The 17,814-nt window shown below is 34.6% G+C and overlaps 1 protein-coding gene across 1 annotated transcript; it reads right to left on the bottom strand.

The window, feature by feature from the left end:
- Positions 1–10,693: 10,693 nt before the first annotated feature.
- Positions 10,694–14,017, bottom strand: LOC111895816 (uncharacterized). Its single transcript, XM_023891877.3, has 8 exons — positions 12,711–14,017; positions 12,303–12,381; positions 11,974–12,070; positions 11,825–11,888; positions 11,680–11,736; positions 11,150–11,187; positions 10,981–11,062; positions 10,694–10,889 (listed from the first exon to the last, which is right to left on the bottom strand). The coding sequence occupies exons 1-8, from the start codon at positions 13,791–13,793 to the stop codon at positions 10,800–10,802; spliced, it is 1,590 nt and encodes a 529-aa protein (XP_023747645.1). The 5' UTR covers positions 13,794–14,017; the 3' UTR covers positions 10,694–10,799.
- Positions 14,018–17,814: the final 3,797 nt, after the last annotated feature.

The raw sequence follows: 17,814 nt of genomic DNA, 5'->3' as shown, positions 1-17,814 counted from the left end.
TCGAAGTAACGAAGGCTTTAGAACAAAGAACGAGCAAGTATCATGATCACTATGAGTAATTAAGGAAAGGCTCAAGTCAAATTGTCAAATCTTTGCAAACAAGCTCGATATATATGTCCTCAATCACGAGGAAAAATTAAATAGAAAATTTTCACCAATGATTCGTACTTAATGTTTATATAAAAATTAATGATTTGAACTTACTGTTCACATATGAATATGAATAGAAATGTGCAAGTACAAGTTCTTTAAAAGTTATGACGTACTGTTTGTTTGGTAAATGATGATACATCTTCATGGTGATCTTTTTTATACCGTTGGTGATGAAATTGACAAAAGGTTGGTATGTTATCCACCCATAACACTGACGTCAGTATTTCAGACCTGAACAATTTTTTTTTTAACCGGCAAACATATATATATATATATATATATATATATATATATATATATATATATATATATATAAATAAATAAACCGCCTCTAGCAAGTAACTAGAGATGGGGTAGTACAAAGTTAAGAAGTACAAGAAATGAAACTTAAATACTCAACAACGGAACTGAGCACCATTCATTCCAATTCAAGGACTTACCAAAAGTTCCCGGAAAATTGATCCAAGTGAAAACAAGAGATTTTATCATGTCTGCTTCCTTTGCTTGTGATGTTTGCCGGTTATCAAATAGTCGATCATTTCTCGCCTTCCAAAGGCTCCACAAGGTTCCATAGCAGATAACAATTTCCCCATCCAGCGGCGAAGTCAAGAACTTCCACAATTGTGTGAAATGGCGTGTGATTTATACCACACCATTTTAGGATCCATTCCCACACCTCTCTTGCATACGGACGTTTAATAGTATGTGATCCCCACATTCCTCCTCATGATTACAATACGTGCAAGCTATGGAGTCCAACCAAACTCCCCTTTTTTGAAGCGCCACAGCCGATGGAAATCTGCCTAGTTTTGCACTCCACACAAAACATGAAACTTTTGGTGGAACCTCTTTTAACCATTCCATTTTCGAAATGTTGGAGGGGATACATTGGTCAATTCTGTTCCTCAAACAATGTACCGAGTAGAGCCCATCAAACACAATTCTACACCTCCACTCCATGATCACCCCTAACGACAGAATTCCAAGTTTCACCAATTCCTTTTTTTCCCCTACTATGTTTTTCCATATACCTGCAATTCTATTATCTGTATAATGATCATCAGGTTTGGACCGGAGGTTATGTATGCCTGACACTACTCTACACCAAAGCAGAGATGGATCTGATCTTAATCGCCACCACTATTTTACCATCAATGCTATGTTTAGAGCCATAACTGATCCCACTCCTAAACCCCCAAAGGAAGACCCGAACAATTAATCTCAATTAATATAAATAGAGGTCTTTTCCCCGTTTTGTAAAAGAATCATATATATCTGTTCTTTTTCAATCTAAAGAGGCCAAGTATTGATATCATCAATTTTACGCAAGCAAGCTAAAGAACAAAACAAGGCAAGGAATTAACGTGGTTCGGTCGAAGTGATCTACGTCCACACGCAGGAACCAGAAAACTCTTATATTACTCGATTGTTTCAAAAATGATTACATAGGAATCCCTAGTTACGAATACTATTATATAACCGTAAAACATGTAAATATTAGGCCAATCCCATATAGATTAACAATAAAATGATTGTTTAAAGAATGATTAAATAGGAATCTATAGCTGCAAATACTATTATATAACCGTAAAACCCTAGCAAATATAGTCGTGTGCCATGTTTGTAACTGAAGACCAATATGTTACCCTTCTACGAAATTGGCAAGTGCCAAACATAAAGCATATAACATTATTTAAAGTATTGAAACAACTTGCAAATAACCTTTGTTTTTTTACTTTTGTTCAACATTTGAGGCTTCTAAATTATATGAGATTTATTAGTTAATCGTCTAAGGTCGAAGCTATTTGAGCTCCACATGTGACATCATATAGACTTCCAATGCCCCAGAGGACATAGAATGTCGACTGTGAAATTTTCACTATGCATCACACAAAAACACTAAGAGTAGAAAGATTTATGGATTCGAGTTGCAGAGATATAGAGGAATCCAAAGCTCAAAATATGATGCTGATAAATTTAAGGTTCAAGTATGTTGTGAAACTGTTGCTATGTGACATTAATGTGTTGCTTGTTTTCTCAAAGCGAAAATGCCTGAAGTTTGTGAACCACCTCTACAACCCTGTGTAGCAGAAGAGGTGAACCAAACGGCGGCAACATGTAATAAAAAGTCTTTTAAAGTCTGCAGACTGCCGCAATAAGTTAAATTAAGGTGTGAAGAGGTTTGAAGCAGATGGTCTAGTGATACGCCACGCAGCACACGCGCAAGAGTTTTTAAGTTAGAAGTCTTCTAAAAAACAAACATGTGCGAATGGCTAAGTGCTGCGCGGTGAAACAATAAGTGGTCAGAAGTGGTTTTTTAGAAAAAAAAAAAACAACACCTAACTGACTAATTATAATGCACAAGGACGAAATGGAGAAAGTGGCAAACCACTACCAGTTGATTGATCCTTCAATACGAGAGGAGTATATAGAGCAAGCATAAATAAAATGAAATGTTGCAAAAATGTTTGATTTAGGTAGCAAATGATGTTTTCTTTTTTCAGTTTTGAACATACAGTTGAAACAATGATATACAGATTTTCTGCATGTCTAGTTGTGTCGCACCTCAAAACCAAGAACGGCGGAAACGTTCCGGGGTGGATGACGTCATGTACAATATCACAACAGTGTAAAATAGTAAACAAGCAACAACATCATCCATTGCATTATAAGTAAAGTTTTAATACATGTGTGTTCTTTCATTGTAATAAGACACCAAAAATATACAATCAAAATAAAAGACGATATTTGTCTGCTCCGTCTTCTCAAAACCTGGCCACCGTACCTGTCTACTGATGACTTGAGAATACAAGTTATTTTGAAAGAGAGTATCAGCTTTAAAGCTGGTGAATTCATAAGTATTTAAGTGTCATTGTCTTGCTTACTAAAAGCTGTTTTAAAAGTCATGTAAACCTTTAAATGAAAATGTTGATGTAAGTATGAAAAGCCCTAGAAAATCCCTTATTTTTTATTAGTTTGAGATGTAGTCTTCTACCAAGACCCGAATGTTTTGTTATGACAATGTAGTCTTCTACCAAGACCTGAATGTTCTGTTATGATAATGTAGTCTTCTACCAAGACCCGAATGTTCTGTTATGACAATGTAGTCTTCTACCAAGACCCGAATGTTTTGTTATGACAATGTAGTCTTCTACCAAGACCCGAATGTTCTGTTATGAGAATGTAGTCTTCTACCAAGACCCAAATGTTTTGTTATGATAATGTAGTCTTCTACCAAGACCCAAATGTTTTGTAAGTAAAATGATAGTTTTTCCTTCTATTGACTAGTACTAAAGTACTTAGTCTAACTCATCGTTTATGTGAAAGTATCACAAAATAAAAGTAAACAGGAAAAATATACTCGTGTAAGTGTTGTCACTAGGAACTAGGACTAACACAACATCGCAATAAGCGAAATAGATAACCTAATGAACATCCGAAGATTGTCCAGAAAAAGTATAAATGTAAGTGTTATCACTAGGTACTAGGAGTAACACAACATCGCAATAAGCGAAAGGTATAACCTAACGAACATCCGAAGATTGTCCACTTGTCCTCTGTAGCAGCAGCAGGTGGGTGGAGGGGTTAGCCCCGGTATCGATCTACCTAATATAAATAGTAACCATAGACCTTCGTAGATGGTCATCGACCACTAGTGTTAATCAGATGGGATTCGGAATGGTTAGTCCCGCCTAGATATCGATCTACCTAATATAAATAGTAACCATAGACCTCCGTAGATGGTCATCGACCACTGGTGTTAATCAGATGGGATTCGGAATGGTTAGTCCCGCCTAGATATTGATCTACCTAATATAAATAGTAACCATAGACCTCCGTAGATGGTCATCGACCATTGGTGCTAATCAGCGGGGTTCGGAATGGTTAGTCCCGCCGAGATATCCCATTGAACCGGGATAGGAAAGATAATTTATACAGAAAGTACTAATAAATCATCCTCGTAGTTCTAAGTACAAGTATCCAGGTAAGTGAATACAGGATAATGCACCTATGTAACAGTGTTCATGTATGGCATTCATGTAAGTGTGTTCATGTATCAGGTAAGTATATGTAAACATGTTCATGTATCAGGTAATGTACTGGTGTTGACTCATGAATGAACTGACTCTTGTGTGATTCCTTGTAATAGGAATAATGTTTGGTATCTTCAAATTATCCCTATGATAATTTACTAAAAGGTAATTGGTTGTTCAAGTAGGTTTATACACTCTTACTACTCAAGGGTGTGGGAAACTAAATGAAAGATGTAATCTATAACAACAATACATATATAAGATTATAAGTGTATATGCATAGTTTAGTTCAAGAATGTAAAATGGTTTTGTAAGACATCTACGGGTTTTGAACAAATATAAAAGTGACTTGATGTCATTTTGATAGCCATTTCAAAAGTAATACATTTAATAACAAAGTATTTTAAAGATAGAAAACCATTTCACGCATCACATTTTGTAGTATGTGAAATCTGTTGAATGAAAACACAGTTATAAAATACATATAGATGATTTAATAACATGTTGTTTTCTACTTGTATCCCCCCCCCCCCCATTAAAGCATTTAAAATTATTTAAAACATTGATTAGGGGTATGAACTCACCTATTGTGGGTGATACTGATGAACTGAAGAGGTAGGACCGCTAGGTGTCAAGTGAAGTCTTGAACACCCTCTATGATCCTAGTTAACATATAATTTCACATATATGTAACAAATTAGTCTATAAACAACTAATAAACAAGTCAAGACACCCTAGGACATGCTAAACACCTTTATCAAGTGTTATTAGCCTCTAGGATTGCATCTAAGTGTTTGTAGGGGAAGCTATTGTGTGTAGGGCTCAAGGAATACTCCACCATGAGGTTCACGGCCCTAATGACCCTACTAAGTGAGTTTACGGCCGTGAACTCATACCTATGTGTCCACTTGATGTTTGATGCTCTAAAAGGCCCTAATAATCATTTCTACTTAATGGGTTGGTCTATGGAAGAGTTTAGGGCATAATATAACTCCTTTTAGAAGTTTACGGCCCTGGGACCATATTCCCTTGGAGTTTACGGCCGTAAACTCCCTTGGAATGATGTTTTTGATGCTTTCAAGTCCCATACTCACATAGGATATGTTCTAGGCAATTGTTCAAGGCTTTAGGAGGAATTATGGCACCATTTGGCACCATTTATTGGAGTTCACGACCCTGGAATATTTTGGGCCATGAACACCCTTTTCTTGGTGTTTTAATGGTGTTTGCTTGCCCCAGACATACTAGGGTACTTGTCCTAATTTGTCTCTTGGCTTAAGGAAGATTTTCAAGGCATTTTTACACCTAAACATGGAGTTCACGGCCCTGGAACACCCTTGGCCGTGAACTCACTTTTCATCCTTGATTTTAATAGTTTCGTGGTCTAAAACATGTAATGCTAGTCCCTATGTTGAGTTCTAAGGCTTTGAGGGACATTGGGACACTTTTGGCCCTTAAAATGGAGTTTACTCTCCGCGTGTTCTTGGGCGGTAAACTCCCAAATCTTGGGGTCTTGATCCGATTTTGATGTTTTCTAGTCATATACACTAGCATACAAGCCTAAGGTAGTTACCTAACATGGGGAAAAAACTAGGTAGCATTTAAGCCACATATAGGAGTTTACTCTCCAAGAACGTTCTTGGGCGGTAAACTCTTGAATCTCACAGATTTGCTATGTAATCTAAGTTATTAAGCACATTATAAGCATTATAAGACAACTAAAGAAGTGTACTCACGATTTGGGATAAAAACCCGAAGATCCGTGAGAGAGAAAATGACTTTTCTCTAGTTGGAAATGCGAATAATGAATGAATTTGGTTCAGAATTCTATTTATAGTCCTGAGATATTTTGGCAGAAAATATTTTTATTCCCGAAATGATTTCTAATATGACAGAGTGTTGGAATAACAGTGTTGCACGAAACCCTAGTGCATCCACTCTCCTGATATCTCCTGAAGTGTAAACTCTGAATTACTCAAATTTATCCGAAAAGTCTGAAAATTTACTGTAACTGTTATAACTTCTATTGAAGTGATATTGTTTGTTCAGAATGGAAATTTCGGGTTGTCACAAGTTGAAAACAATATATGTCAATGTGAAATATATGGTTACAACAGTAAGTTATTTTTTAGAAGTCTTTTAGTTTGTTTATGTAAACATACAATTGAAATCAATATATGTGAAAATATCTTATTATTTTCATATGGTACTTATATTAACAACTACGTTATAACTCGTGTAATACACGGTTGACAAACACTAGTACAAAACTGGTCTTTGGCCACGCAAAAAACCTGTCATTATAGACATTTTATGACTTTATTTTTTCATTTAATGTATCACGAAAGGCCGCATCACTAAAGGTAAGTTATGGTGACGTTTAATTGTGATGACTATGACCCATAAAAACTTTTACTATAGGTAAAAACCGTCACCATTGGGTACCAATTTTTGTAGTTTTTTCAATTGTTTTTTGATAACCGTCACCATAAACTACTTTCCCTCACAAGTTGTTTTGTTTTCATGATTATTGGTGACTTTCAGTGGCATGTAATATATTAAAACATGACCATAAACTAGTATTTTCACATGTTTTTTCATTTGTCATGACTATTGTTGACTTTTAGCGACACGTAATATATTAACCCATGACCATAAACTAATTTTTACTCATGTTTTTTCGTTTTCCATAGCTATTATTAACTTATAGTGAGAGATAATAAATTAAACAGTGACTATTATTGACTTCAGTCACACTTTTTTGTTTTTCATGACTATTATTGAACAACTTAAAATCATTTATATGACAAATATTCTTCAATTAACATCATGTACATTATTCTAATAAACAACTTAATTTAATAGACATACTATACAAATTGTCTAATACATTAAAAATGTCTAATACAATTACATACAAAATATAATAAATGTTTAACAACTTAGTTTGAAACAACAAAACTAAAAACCATTTGCTGGATTACCAAGTGTTAAATTATCTAATAAAACCCTCCAATTGCTATTTAAGTTGTGTTTGTCTTCGTTGTATTTCTATTATCCCCACATGCCTTTGAACTTGTTCATGTAATTCCTATTTTTACTTTAATCAACACAAACTCTTCAATTTGTGCTTACCTTCAACTTTCTAATTGTGTCCCTGCTCCAAATTCAAATTATAAGTCAAACATGTATATAAGTCATACTATGGTTAGGAAGAAAAGTTAATACCAATAATAACACTCTACTTACGTTTCATTAAACAAAGAAGCAACATACTTACAAATAGTTTCAAAATTTTAGTCTTAAAGTATGTGGCTACTATGGGTAAAAAACTATAACTGTTGTGCTATTATGGGAATAGGATAAAAGTACGTTACCTATTATGGCCACCCAAGTATTTAAGAAAATAAATCATACCATAGTTGTAGTTTATCCCTCTTGTTGATCTGTCGTAAAACCTTATGAAAACTATCAAGAGTCTCAAGAACAAGAACCTTCAACTGTAAAATCCCGACTCCCAGGTATGGCATTTAAATTATTTTATTCATTTTGAGAGGGCAACTCGACGAGTTGGAAGCACCAACTCGCCGAGTAGAGAATATTATGGCCATGTGATTTTTAGAGTCTACTCGACGAGTCAGAGGACCCCGACTCGACGATTTGGAGCTGAGTGAGAAAACCCTAATTTTCAGGGTTTGTGTTCTATTTAAAGGACCTTAAGCCCTCATTTCCGCCACCCTTGTCACAATATCCTTCTGAGAGAAACCCTAATCGAGTTGTAGTCACTTGTGAGAGAAGAAAAGGCTAAGATTTGTATTTTCTAGTGCACTTTGGAAGGAGATTAAGGAGCATCAAGCCTTGGAATGAGAAGAGGCTTTTGGATCAAGTGTTTTTCTGTGCTAGCTTCAGTTTGGAGGTAAAAAGTTACCACCTTGAGCATTTTTTTTGATAGATCTCCTTCTAGGGGTTTTAGGGCTTTTTTCCCCTTATCTTGTGGTTTTTGAGTTGCTGGAGCTTGTCATGGAGTTGAGACTCTAGATCTGAACAACAATACATGTTGTTTATAACCCTTACATAACAACCTGAGACCCTTCTAGCTTCTAAAGTCCTCCAAATCGTCCCTTTATATACATTGTCGTGTACCTTTTTCTAGTTCAATGAACACCAAGTGGAGGTCAATATTTCTTTATGTAAACTTCTTAATAAGTCATCTAAGTAGGTGGATTGCCTCAGTCATGGACCTCCCAGGCATGAAATCGAATTGGTTTTTAGTAAGACTTCCCATGCATGAAGTCGAATTGATTTTTAGCTACTAATTTAATTATCATGTCTCGTCATAGTCTCCAACACTCTCTCCAAAATTTTCATTATATGACTAAGAAGTTTAATACCTTTATGGTTTCCACAACTTAGTGCATCTCCTTGTTCCTACATATGGGTATCACACTGCTATAACTCCATTACTTAGGCATCTTTTCTGAATTTAAGATAATGTTACAGAGGTTTGTCAACTGCTTCACACTCCCTCCTTCCTAAGTCACACCCATACAATGATATGGATTTGGTTTGGTCTGATGGATTTGTCCATCCTCGTCCTCTTTAATGCTTACTTCACTTCCTATTTATCGATAATTATGTTAAGACACCCATTGAATGATTGTCAGTGCCCATCAATTTCCTCCAATTTTATATTCCTCATGAGTTTACTAAACTCATTAAATAAAGAATGAAAGTAACTACCTCATTTCCTCTTAATATCCACATCATTAACTAATATCCTTAATATACCTTGTGTTTCCTAACTCCCTTTTCCTTCTCTTTCTGGATTTAGCAAGCTTGTGGATACCATTTAAATACATTACAAATATAATGTATTTAAATGGTTTTCCAATATGTAGTTTAGTGATTCATTGTAGATTTTGAAGTCGTTGACAGTTTCTCGGGACCATTTAAAACCTTTTGATAACAATATTATAGTTACTTAGGAAAAAAAAGAACCATATTCACATCATAAATCCAAACTCATACGTCAAAACTATCACATCATCCATGTGAATATTAACATGCAGAGGCAAAGAAAATAGAAGGACTGTCGGGTGCTCAACCTCCCCCCCCCCCCCCCCCCACCCAAATCTCTCATCAAATTTCAACAAAATATATATATATATATATATATATATATATATATATATATATATATATATATATATATATATATATATATATAAACAATGAGATTACCCCATGTCTAACTTTAATTCCTACCGCCTCCAACCTATTTATCTTATTATTATTATTATTATTATTATTATTATTATTATTTAAACAGCAAATATACACTACTTCTAAGCTACTCCTAAATTCCATATATGTCCGCTGCGTGACTTGAACCATCAACCTCAATGAGTGAGGCAACACAGGTACTGTTGGGCTAGAAACTCTTTTATTATTTTAATTACCTATTGATTATATATTCATTTGTTCATAAATAGCTTCTAACTTAAATCTTACCGTCTCCATCCTATTTATCTTATTTTAATTTGCTATTGATCATATATCATTTCTTCATAAATAGTTTTTGTTAATCGACGATTCATCAATCACCAAGATAGTGTGTAGCTATTTTTACTCGCCGATAAGGTTAATTTTCAATTAATAAATTGTTTCTGCCTATACTGTTGTATCAACCCAATTTCAATTATCTAATGAAGAAGTAAATTTTGGTTCTTATAATATCTTATTTTATGTTACTTATAATTAATAATTTAATTATATTTGATAATTTGGTTTATTATAATTATAAGGTAAACTATTAGCAAGAAAATGATGGTGATTCTTTTTCAAGCGAATAGAAGATGATTCTTTTTCAAGCGAATAGAAGATGAATATGGGTAAATTGAAAGCTTTTAAAGATTGATTATTATAATGATCGACATAGCTTCTATCTCGACAAATTATTCTTTTTCAGGCGAATAGAAGATGAATATGAGCGAATTGAAAACTTTTAAAGATTGATTATTATAATGATAGACATAACTGCTATCTCGACAAATTTTTCTTTTAAAATTTAAAACTATAGTACTTTTTTTGGATATAACATTATATTTTAATATATTATTACGCTGTGAAGCTGTAAGCCTCCGTTATTTTTAAATCCTAGCTCCGCCACTGATGTCAAGATATGCAACATCTCCAAGGAAGAGACTCTTTTAACCTTGGACTAAGCCACACTCTTTGATCTTTCATGATTCAAATACAGCTAGTATAGGAATGAGATTTCTAAGTAAATGGATTGGCACAAACTAATTATTACATAGAATTACAACATTAAATATGTTTTTATCGAAATGTTGAAAGCAAGTTCATATTTTCTTCTTTTGATATTCTTAATGGCATGTTTAAGCATCTAGGAAATAAGAAGACTTTTTCTAACCTAATTATATAAACCCAAACACAATACAACTCTATTGGGAATGAAGCTACATATCAACTCAACGCATTTGGAATGAATTGTAATAAACACATGAAAAACAAGTTAGAATATAAGGAATCAAAGTACATGAATTTAAGTCAATGTTGGGTTAACTCATAACATATTACAACTTATATAGTTCACAAAGCTGCGATGAATCTCTGGATTTTGGCTTGTGCTTTCTCTTTCTCATCTGGGCCATCAAGATCACCAATGTTGTCATGATATTCCTATTTCATTAAACAAACAATTATTTAAAAACTAGTTTTTATATTCATAATTATTTTTTACTAATAATTTGTAAAAAGTATATATATTTACCTGTAGTACATTCTTGACGTCTGTTTTAGTCAACTTTTGTTGCTTAAGTAGTAATTCAATTCTTGCCTTTATCCGAGGATGCCTACAAATATTAATTATAGTTGAAATCAACAAATGTTTTATCAAGAAAACCTTCAAAAAAAATAATAATAATAATAATAATACTTACTCGGATGTCCAAAGATGACCCAAAATAACTGCAATTAACTGTAATGTGCAACCCCAAACAAAAGAAATTTTATTATCTCTAATTTTTATAATTTGAGTAAATTACATGAATGGTCCCTATGGTTTGGGGTAATTTACACGTTTTGTCCGTATCTTATTTTTTTAACTCGGAAGGTCCCTATTGTTTGTTTTTGTTGCGCGCTTGGTCTCTGTCTTACCGAAAAAGACTATTTTGCATTTGATTTTTTAATTTATTTAAATAAACACACCCCAACCCTACTTCCACCTCACCTTACCTTACCTACCCCACCTTATTTAAATAAATGAAAAAATCAAGGGCAAAATAGTCTTTTTAGGTAAGACAAGTACCAAGCGCGCAACAAAAACAAACTGTAGGGACCTTAAGAGTTAAAAAAATAAGTTAGGGACCAAACGTGCAAATTGCCCCAAAGCATAGGGGGCATTTGTGTAATTTACTGTTTTAATTTTTATAAAGTGAAATATTGTATAGATTATAAAAGAAGTCATTACCTGAAGAGAATAGAGTCCAGATTCTAGCTTCCGATTGTATTTTTCATCTTCATCCATCTGCAAGATTATAAAATAATAATAATTATTAGTTCCATGATTGCCAAAAGATGCAAGAAAATAAATAGGAGAATATAAAAAAGTAAACCTCAAGATCATCAAGTTCAAGATCATTCAGCCTTTCGGATTCTTCTTTCACTCTGTTTGAATATCTATAGAAAATAAAAACAAATGATTTGAGTATATACATGATACTAATGTATTTTTGTAAAAGAAAAATGGGAGAAAATGAAATACCTAATATAAAGCTCCATTAGCCTGTCTATCTTTTCATACTCATTTTCCACAAATTTACTGAGTAATCTTTCCCTTCTTGAACCCCTCAAAACTCCACCTGTTAATGCATATATCATCCAAATCAAAGGCCAAGATTTTGATAATTCATGTTGAACAAAAGAATTCACTACTAATTAGCAATTAAAAGAATTGTTATATGTAATATTGTCACATGAGCTAAATTGTACCATAGAGATTAACTTAAAAATGACAGAAAATTAAAATCTTGAAAAACAGTGACTCGAAGGTATAAATAAACATACAAGATCAAAGTTCACTTGCCTTCTTACCAAAAAGTGATGCAACCAATGATATAAGGCGTTCCTCCAATTCTTCTTTAGATCTCTTCTTGTTTTTGGTTGTTGGAATCTGAAGTAAAATCAACTCAAGGTTATGATCTATAAAATCTAAACATGAAAGAGTATAAATTATGCCTTAATAACAATCAGCTAATGCATTAAGCACAAAGCCCTATATATACCAGAAATGCACAAGGAAGGAGAGAATTTAAGCACTTATTGATTATTAGATAAAACGTTGTAATAAGGCAATCTTTTCTTATGATTATTTGCAGATGATTGTGAAGAACACAATAGAAATTGTAACAAAATATGGAGGTTGCTAGTTGCAGAATGATAAAGCTTTGAAACAAAATCAAAACAATGTTGATATGATACTAGGGAGGGAGGTGAACTTGCCTTACCCATGAATGCAGGGAAAGCGGTTTTAAGCCCCATAACATCAACAAACCGTTCACAAGCAGGTGGATAATTCGTCATTGCAAAATCAAGAGCTCTGATGGCTGATCCATAACACAATTTCTTCTGGTTCATGATAATAATCATCAATTCAACCCCTTCAGCTTTCAAAAACCTCTCCTTGTTCTCCAATGGCATCAACAAACAACATAAGCAATCAAAGAGATTCTCAACCATCTCCTCCTCGTCTAAACTCTTTGGATCCCTCGATTTATACATTGCCACAGCCTGCAACACCACATCCACACCATTCATTTGACCTAGCCTCTTCTGATTTGCCACACTGCTTTGAAGCAAAATCGCCAGTATCTCGGAAGCATATTGCTTATTGCTATCAAACTCTCGAACCTTTATCTTGCCAATAATCCACCGCAACAGCTTAGTTCGTTCACACACCATCTCAGCCACCGCAGGCTTAACTTCAATCAAATTCTCAATCGTCGAAAGCGTACTGTAAACCGCTGCCACCTCATCCGGATCCGTCTCGGATAATCGCAACAGATTCTGTAACAACGATTCAAGCACGTTGTTCTCGATTAAACAATCAACAAGAATCCGAGCAGGTTCATCGTTTTCGTCCAACACGTCTTCATCAGTAAGGTCTTGGAGAAGACCAACAACGTCAATAGCAATATCGGTATTATCGTGAGTTAGAAGATCAAGAATGGCTGGAATCGTGTTGAGGTTAACTAGGTCAGGATAGAGTTCCGGAGCTCCAGCAAGGATTTTGAGCTTCTCGATCTCTTCGTGAAGTTCGATTTCGGAATCAGCGAACTTCTCTGGCTGGTCAGGGTACTTGAGGCGGGCGGCAATGTTGTCACGAAGGCGGCGTTCGAAGGAGAGGACGAGTTTCTTTAGGGTTTTAACGTCGAGAACTTCAACAGAGTTTTGTGACTTCTCGATTTCTTCTAAAAGGGAAAAGTCGACGCCACCGTTTGCGACGGCTGGGGAATCATCGACGTCCTCATTGATGTCTCGCTTTCTCTTGGCTGTGTAGTGATTACGTTCATCGGTGGCCTCCATTGTGTGTTCCAGGTCGCCGGAAAATTTCCTAAACCCTTAACCTTTTCTTTTTCAGGGATATTTATACAGTGCGTATAATGGACTTATGGAACTCTTATTTTCTTACCTCTTGGCCCAATTTTATCTTTTCAATGAAATTATTTCAAAATTTGTGTATAAACTACAAAGTGGTTAATATATATACTAAGTATATTTTTTTAAGGTTTGAAACAAATTATTTTTAATGTGTTTAAGTTGTCAACAATTTAAAAAAAAAAAAAAAAAAAAAAAAAAAAAAAAAAAAAAAAGTTGTTATAAAATCCCATGACTGTTTATTTTTTTATTCTACTTTTTATACTATACCAGATAAAATATATTATTTTTTTATTTTTGGTTTATATTTTAAATTTTGTTATGAATTTAATCCAATTAGTAAATTTTATCGTATGCGATGTATAATTAGGAATCTTAAATAAAATTAAACTGATGTATAAAAAATAATAATCTTTTATAAAATCTAATTATTATTAAATAAAAACATATTACTAACTTATTTCATGCTCATTTAAAATACATGTTATATGTATTTTAAAAACAGTCAAAAAAATCTTTTCTATTTAATGAGCAAATTAAACGACCTTTGCTTGTCGGCCCAATAATAGAAATTCAATTCCTTGAAAAATTAGACAACCTGTTCTCTTTCAAATACAATTTGAATTTTGATTGAAATTTAAAGGGCCTCTAAATTTGCATATGGAATTGGGCCAATATTGTCTTTGAAAATGCATATAATATGTATATATATCGTTTTTAGTAATTATAAAAATTATCCATGTATTTCATATTTTTTTTTTGGTTTTGCTCAATAAAACATTTTTATTTGAAGGATTTTCTTTTTATTTGGGTCTTGATACTAATATTATTTTTTTTTTCTTCTGTTATACTTTTATAAATGTCGTTTGTGTAGTTTCTATTAATGGCTCTTTGGATAATTGTCACAAACATGCGTAGGTCATAAATGAATAAACGATCAAATATGTTTGATTCACATTTCACAGTGCCCTTCAATAGCCACCCCCATCGTCACCTTCACCCATAGTTTCATTCCTCAATAAGATCCACCATTAATTTTCCTCTGTTAATTTATTTCACATCCTCCGTACGACACGGTAATATAAATGACTATATATGTTGGAGTCCCCCATCTTTCCTGTTAGTGTATCTCATATTGGTACGACACGGTCTTATAAGTGACTATATGTGTTGGATCACCCTTCTCTCTACAAGGCCTCTTTTGGAGAGACAATATTGGGTTCTACATATATTTACATGGTATTATAGTCGACGTCCCGCATCTTTGTGGCTCAGCACATCCTTATTTATTGGGTTCTACATATATTCACACCCTCGTCTAATGCTTCATATGCTTCCCCTCGAACAATTACTCCCTTCTCTAATATACTTAAGTTTTTGTGGCACAAGGCGGTAAAAGCAATAATAAGAAAGGCATATTTTTTATAGAAGCAAAACAACTATTTTTGTTGAAGAAGGAGATTGTGCTTGTATGATTAGAGGTTAAAGAAGGATTTGAAGGAACAATGTTCATCATGTTTTTTTTAATATGGGTGATGTTTATATGAACTTAAAAGTAAAATATGAATCAATATGGATGGATCCCACTTTCATATGTTATAAGCCATGTATACATATCTACATTTCCCTTACTTTCATTCTTATGGGATTTGGGTATGGTTGTTGGTTGTTGAACATGAATCAATATCAATGAAAATAAGGGTGGTGCAGGGGATGTGTGTGTGTGAGAGAGAGAGAGAGAAAGAGAGAGAGAGAGAGAGAGAGAGAGAGAGTGTGTGTGTGTGTGTGTGTGTGTGTGTGTCTGTGTGTCTGTGTGTGTGTGTGTGCTTATATGTAAGGGTGTAATTGAGTTGAGACGAGTCGAACACCGCCAATTCTGAAACTCGACTCGACTAAAAAACTTGAGTTCGAACCGGACTCAAGCCTTAATTTCAAGCCCGAGCTCAAGCTCGATAAATTAACCAAGTCTTTAGAGCTCGACTCGGCTCAACTCGATCAGCTATTGAAAAAAAATCATATTAAATTACAGTAGAAATACAATGAAGCTCATGAGCTCGACTCGACTTGACTGTATAATATGTAAATATGAAGAAAATAAATGGTAAACGTGTAAATATAACAATACTCGATTAAGATAACGAGTTTCACGAACCGAGTATTTATACTCGAGCTCTGCTTGATAATGTACTCGAGTAGCTTAAGCTCAAGCTCGACTCGATTTGAACTGATTCGATTTCGAGTATTTTTCGATTCGGTCCCGGGTATTTCACGAGTTAACTCGGTTCGGTTACACCCCTATTTATGTGGATGTTAAAGGAAAAAATAACAGAAGAGTAAATTATGTAATGGTCTATTTAAACGACCCAAGATTATGAGGTAAAATTTCCATTTTTAATTCAACCTAAACATTAGTTATCTTTAAGTCGACATTCAATATTTGTTTATCCAAATATTCAAAAGTATTTTTATAAGAAAACAGTTATCATAGTATAATCCCAAAATCATCATGATGCGGAAACATGGGGGGATGCGCTGCGATCAAGTCGGGCCCTTCCTTTTCAAACCGGAACTACCTGAAACCATAACCATAAAATTGTAAACACAAAGATTAGTGAGTTCCTCAAAATACCACATACCATACATAATAATCACATACTGGTCCCCCGCCCTTCGTCGGGCCTCGCCAAACATCAGATCATGTCCGGCATCAAGCCCCACCCGGTATATAGATTTGTCAATCCCCAGGCCCCGCCTGACATCGGTCCCCGCCCGATATACATCTAAGCACATAAACATATAATCATACGAACACATGCGATAATCACAAAGACAATAGCATACCATACAATTATCGAGCCCCGTCCGACATCGGGCCTCGCCCGATAAGCATAAAACACATACTTATAACTAGCATACAATATACTCATCAAGCCCCGCCTGACATCCGATCGTGCTCAATAAACATACCATTACATAACACATGCATACATATAACATCCTAACATATAACCCAATGCCGACCCGCTAAACACAGTGAAGAGACTCACCTAAATCCGTTAATATCCAAATAACTGCTCGAACCGCTGAACCGGATAACCTCGCACCAACTAATAAAAATACAATCTTAATCAATAATTAACCCAATAACCCAAAATCTGAGGCCCACTCCATAAACCAACTTCCTAAAGGGTAAAAGACTATTTTACCCTTTTCTTTTTTGTTCCATAACCAAGGTCCAGCCCAAATGCACAAAAGCCCAAAATGGCAACCCAAATCCCAAATCAAAAGCAACAAAAGCCCATTATAGCTTAATAACCCGATTGTGCCCCAAAACCATCATGTACCCACTTCCAAGAAAACCATATGTCCATCCATGGCCCAAAGTCAGAAGTCCAATGGGCTAACAAGCCCTAAACCTCAAAAAGACCTAAAAGACAAATTGAGGAGTACGCCCCGCGTACTCACCCTCGAAGCATAGAGTATAAGCGGTTGATGCACGAAATCTTCATTACACTGAGCATACGCCCAACGTACTCATTAGGGACCAAAAATCCAATATTAATGTAACATCCTTAAATATAGACCAAAAATTCGATTTTTAAATTAATAAAATTGTTATCCAAAATATCATCATGGTAAATCAAATGTATCATCAAAAAATCAGAGTAATCAAAAACATGCGAAATAATATAGTGTGTGCACTACAATTACCCCGAGCTCTTCCTTTTTGCACTGGAAGTACCTGAAACATAAACTGAAAACCATAAGCACAAAGCTTAGTGAATTTCCCCCACATACCACGTACCACACATGTCAAACATATAATGGGCCCCGTGCATTGAGTGTAACGATCCTCGCCCTAACTCATATAACGGGACCCGCCCACTGAGTGTCACAAGCCTCGCCCTAACTCACATAACAGGCCCCGCCCATTGAGTGTAACTAGCAT

The sequence above is a fragment of the Lactuca sativa genome, chromosome 3 (assembly GCF_002870075.4).
Source record: "Lactuca sativa cultivar Salinas chromosome 3, Lsat_Salinas_v11, whole genome shotgun sequence".
Classification (NCBI taxonomy): domain Eukaryota; kingdom Viridiplantae; phylum Streptophyta; class Magnoliopsida; order Asterales; family Asteraceae; genus Lactuca; species Lactuca sativa.
The sequence above is the reverse complement of the archived record's forward strand: the minus strand, read 5'-3'. Positions and strand labels throughout refer to the sequence as shown.

Excerpts from the sequence above, each read along its gene's own strand:
- LOC111895816 (XM_023891877.3), bottom strand. The coding sequence starts at position 13,793 with ATGGAGGCCACCGATGAACGTAATCACTACACAGCCAAGAGAAAGCGA. Across the intron at positions 12,071-12,302 it reads ATTGGTTGCATCACTTTTTG|GTGGAGTTTTGAGGGGTTCA; the intron begins GTAAGAAGGCAA and ends ATGCATTAACAG. Across the intron at positions 11,063-11,149 it reads GGTCATCTTTGGACATCCGA|GCATCCTCGGATAAAGGCAA; the intron begins GTAAGTATTATT and ends TAATATTTGTAG.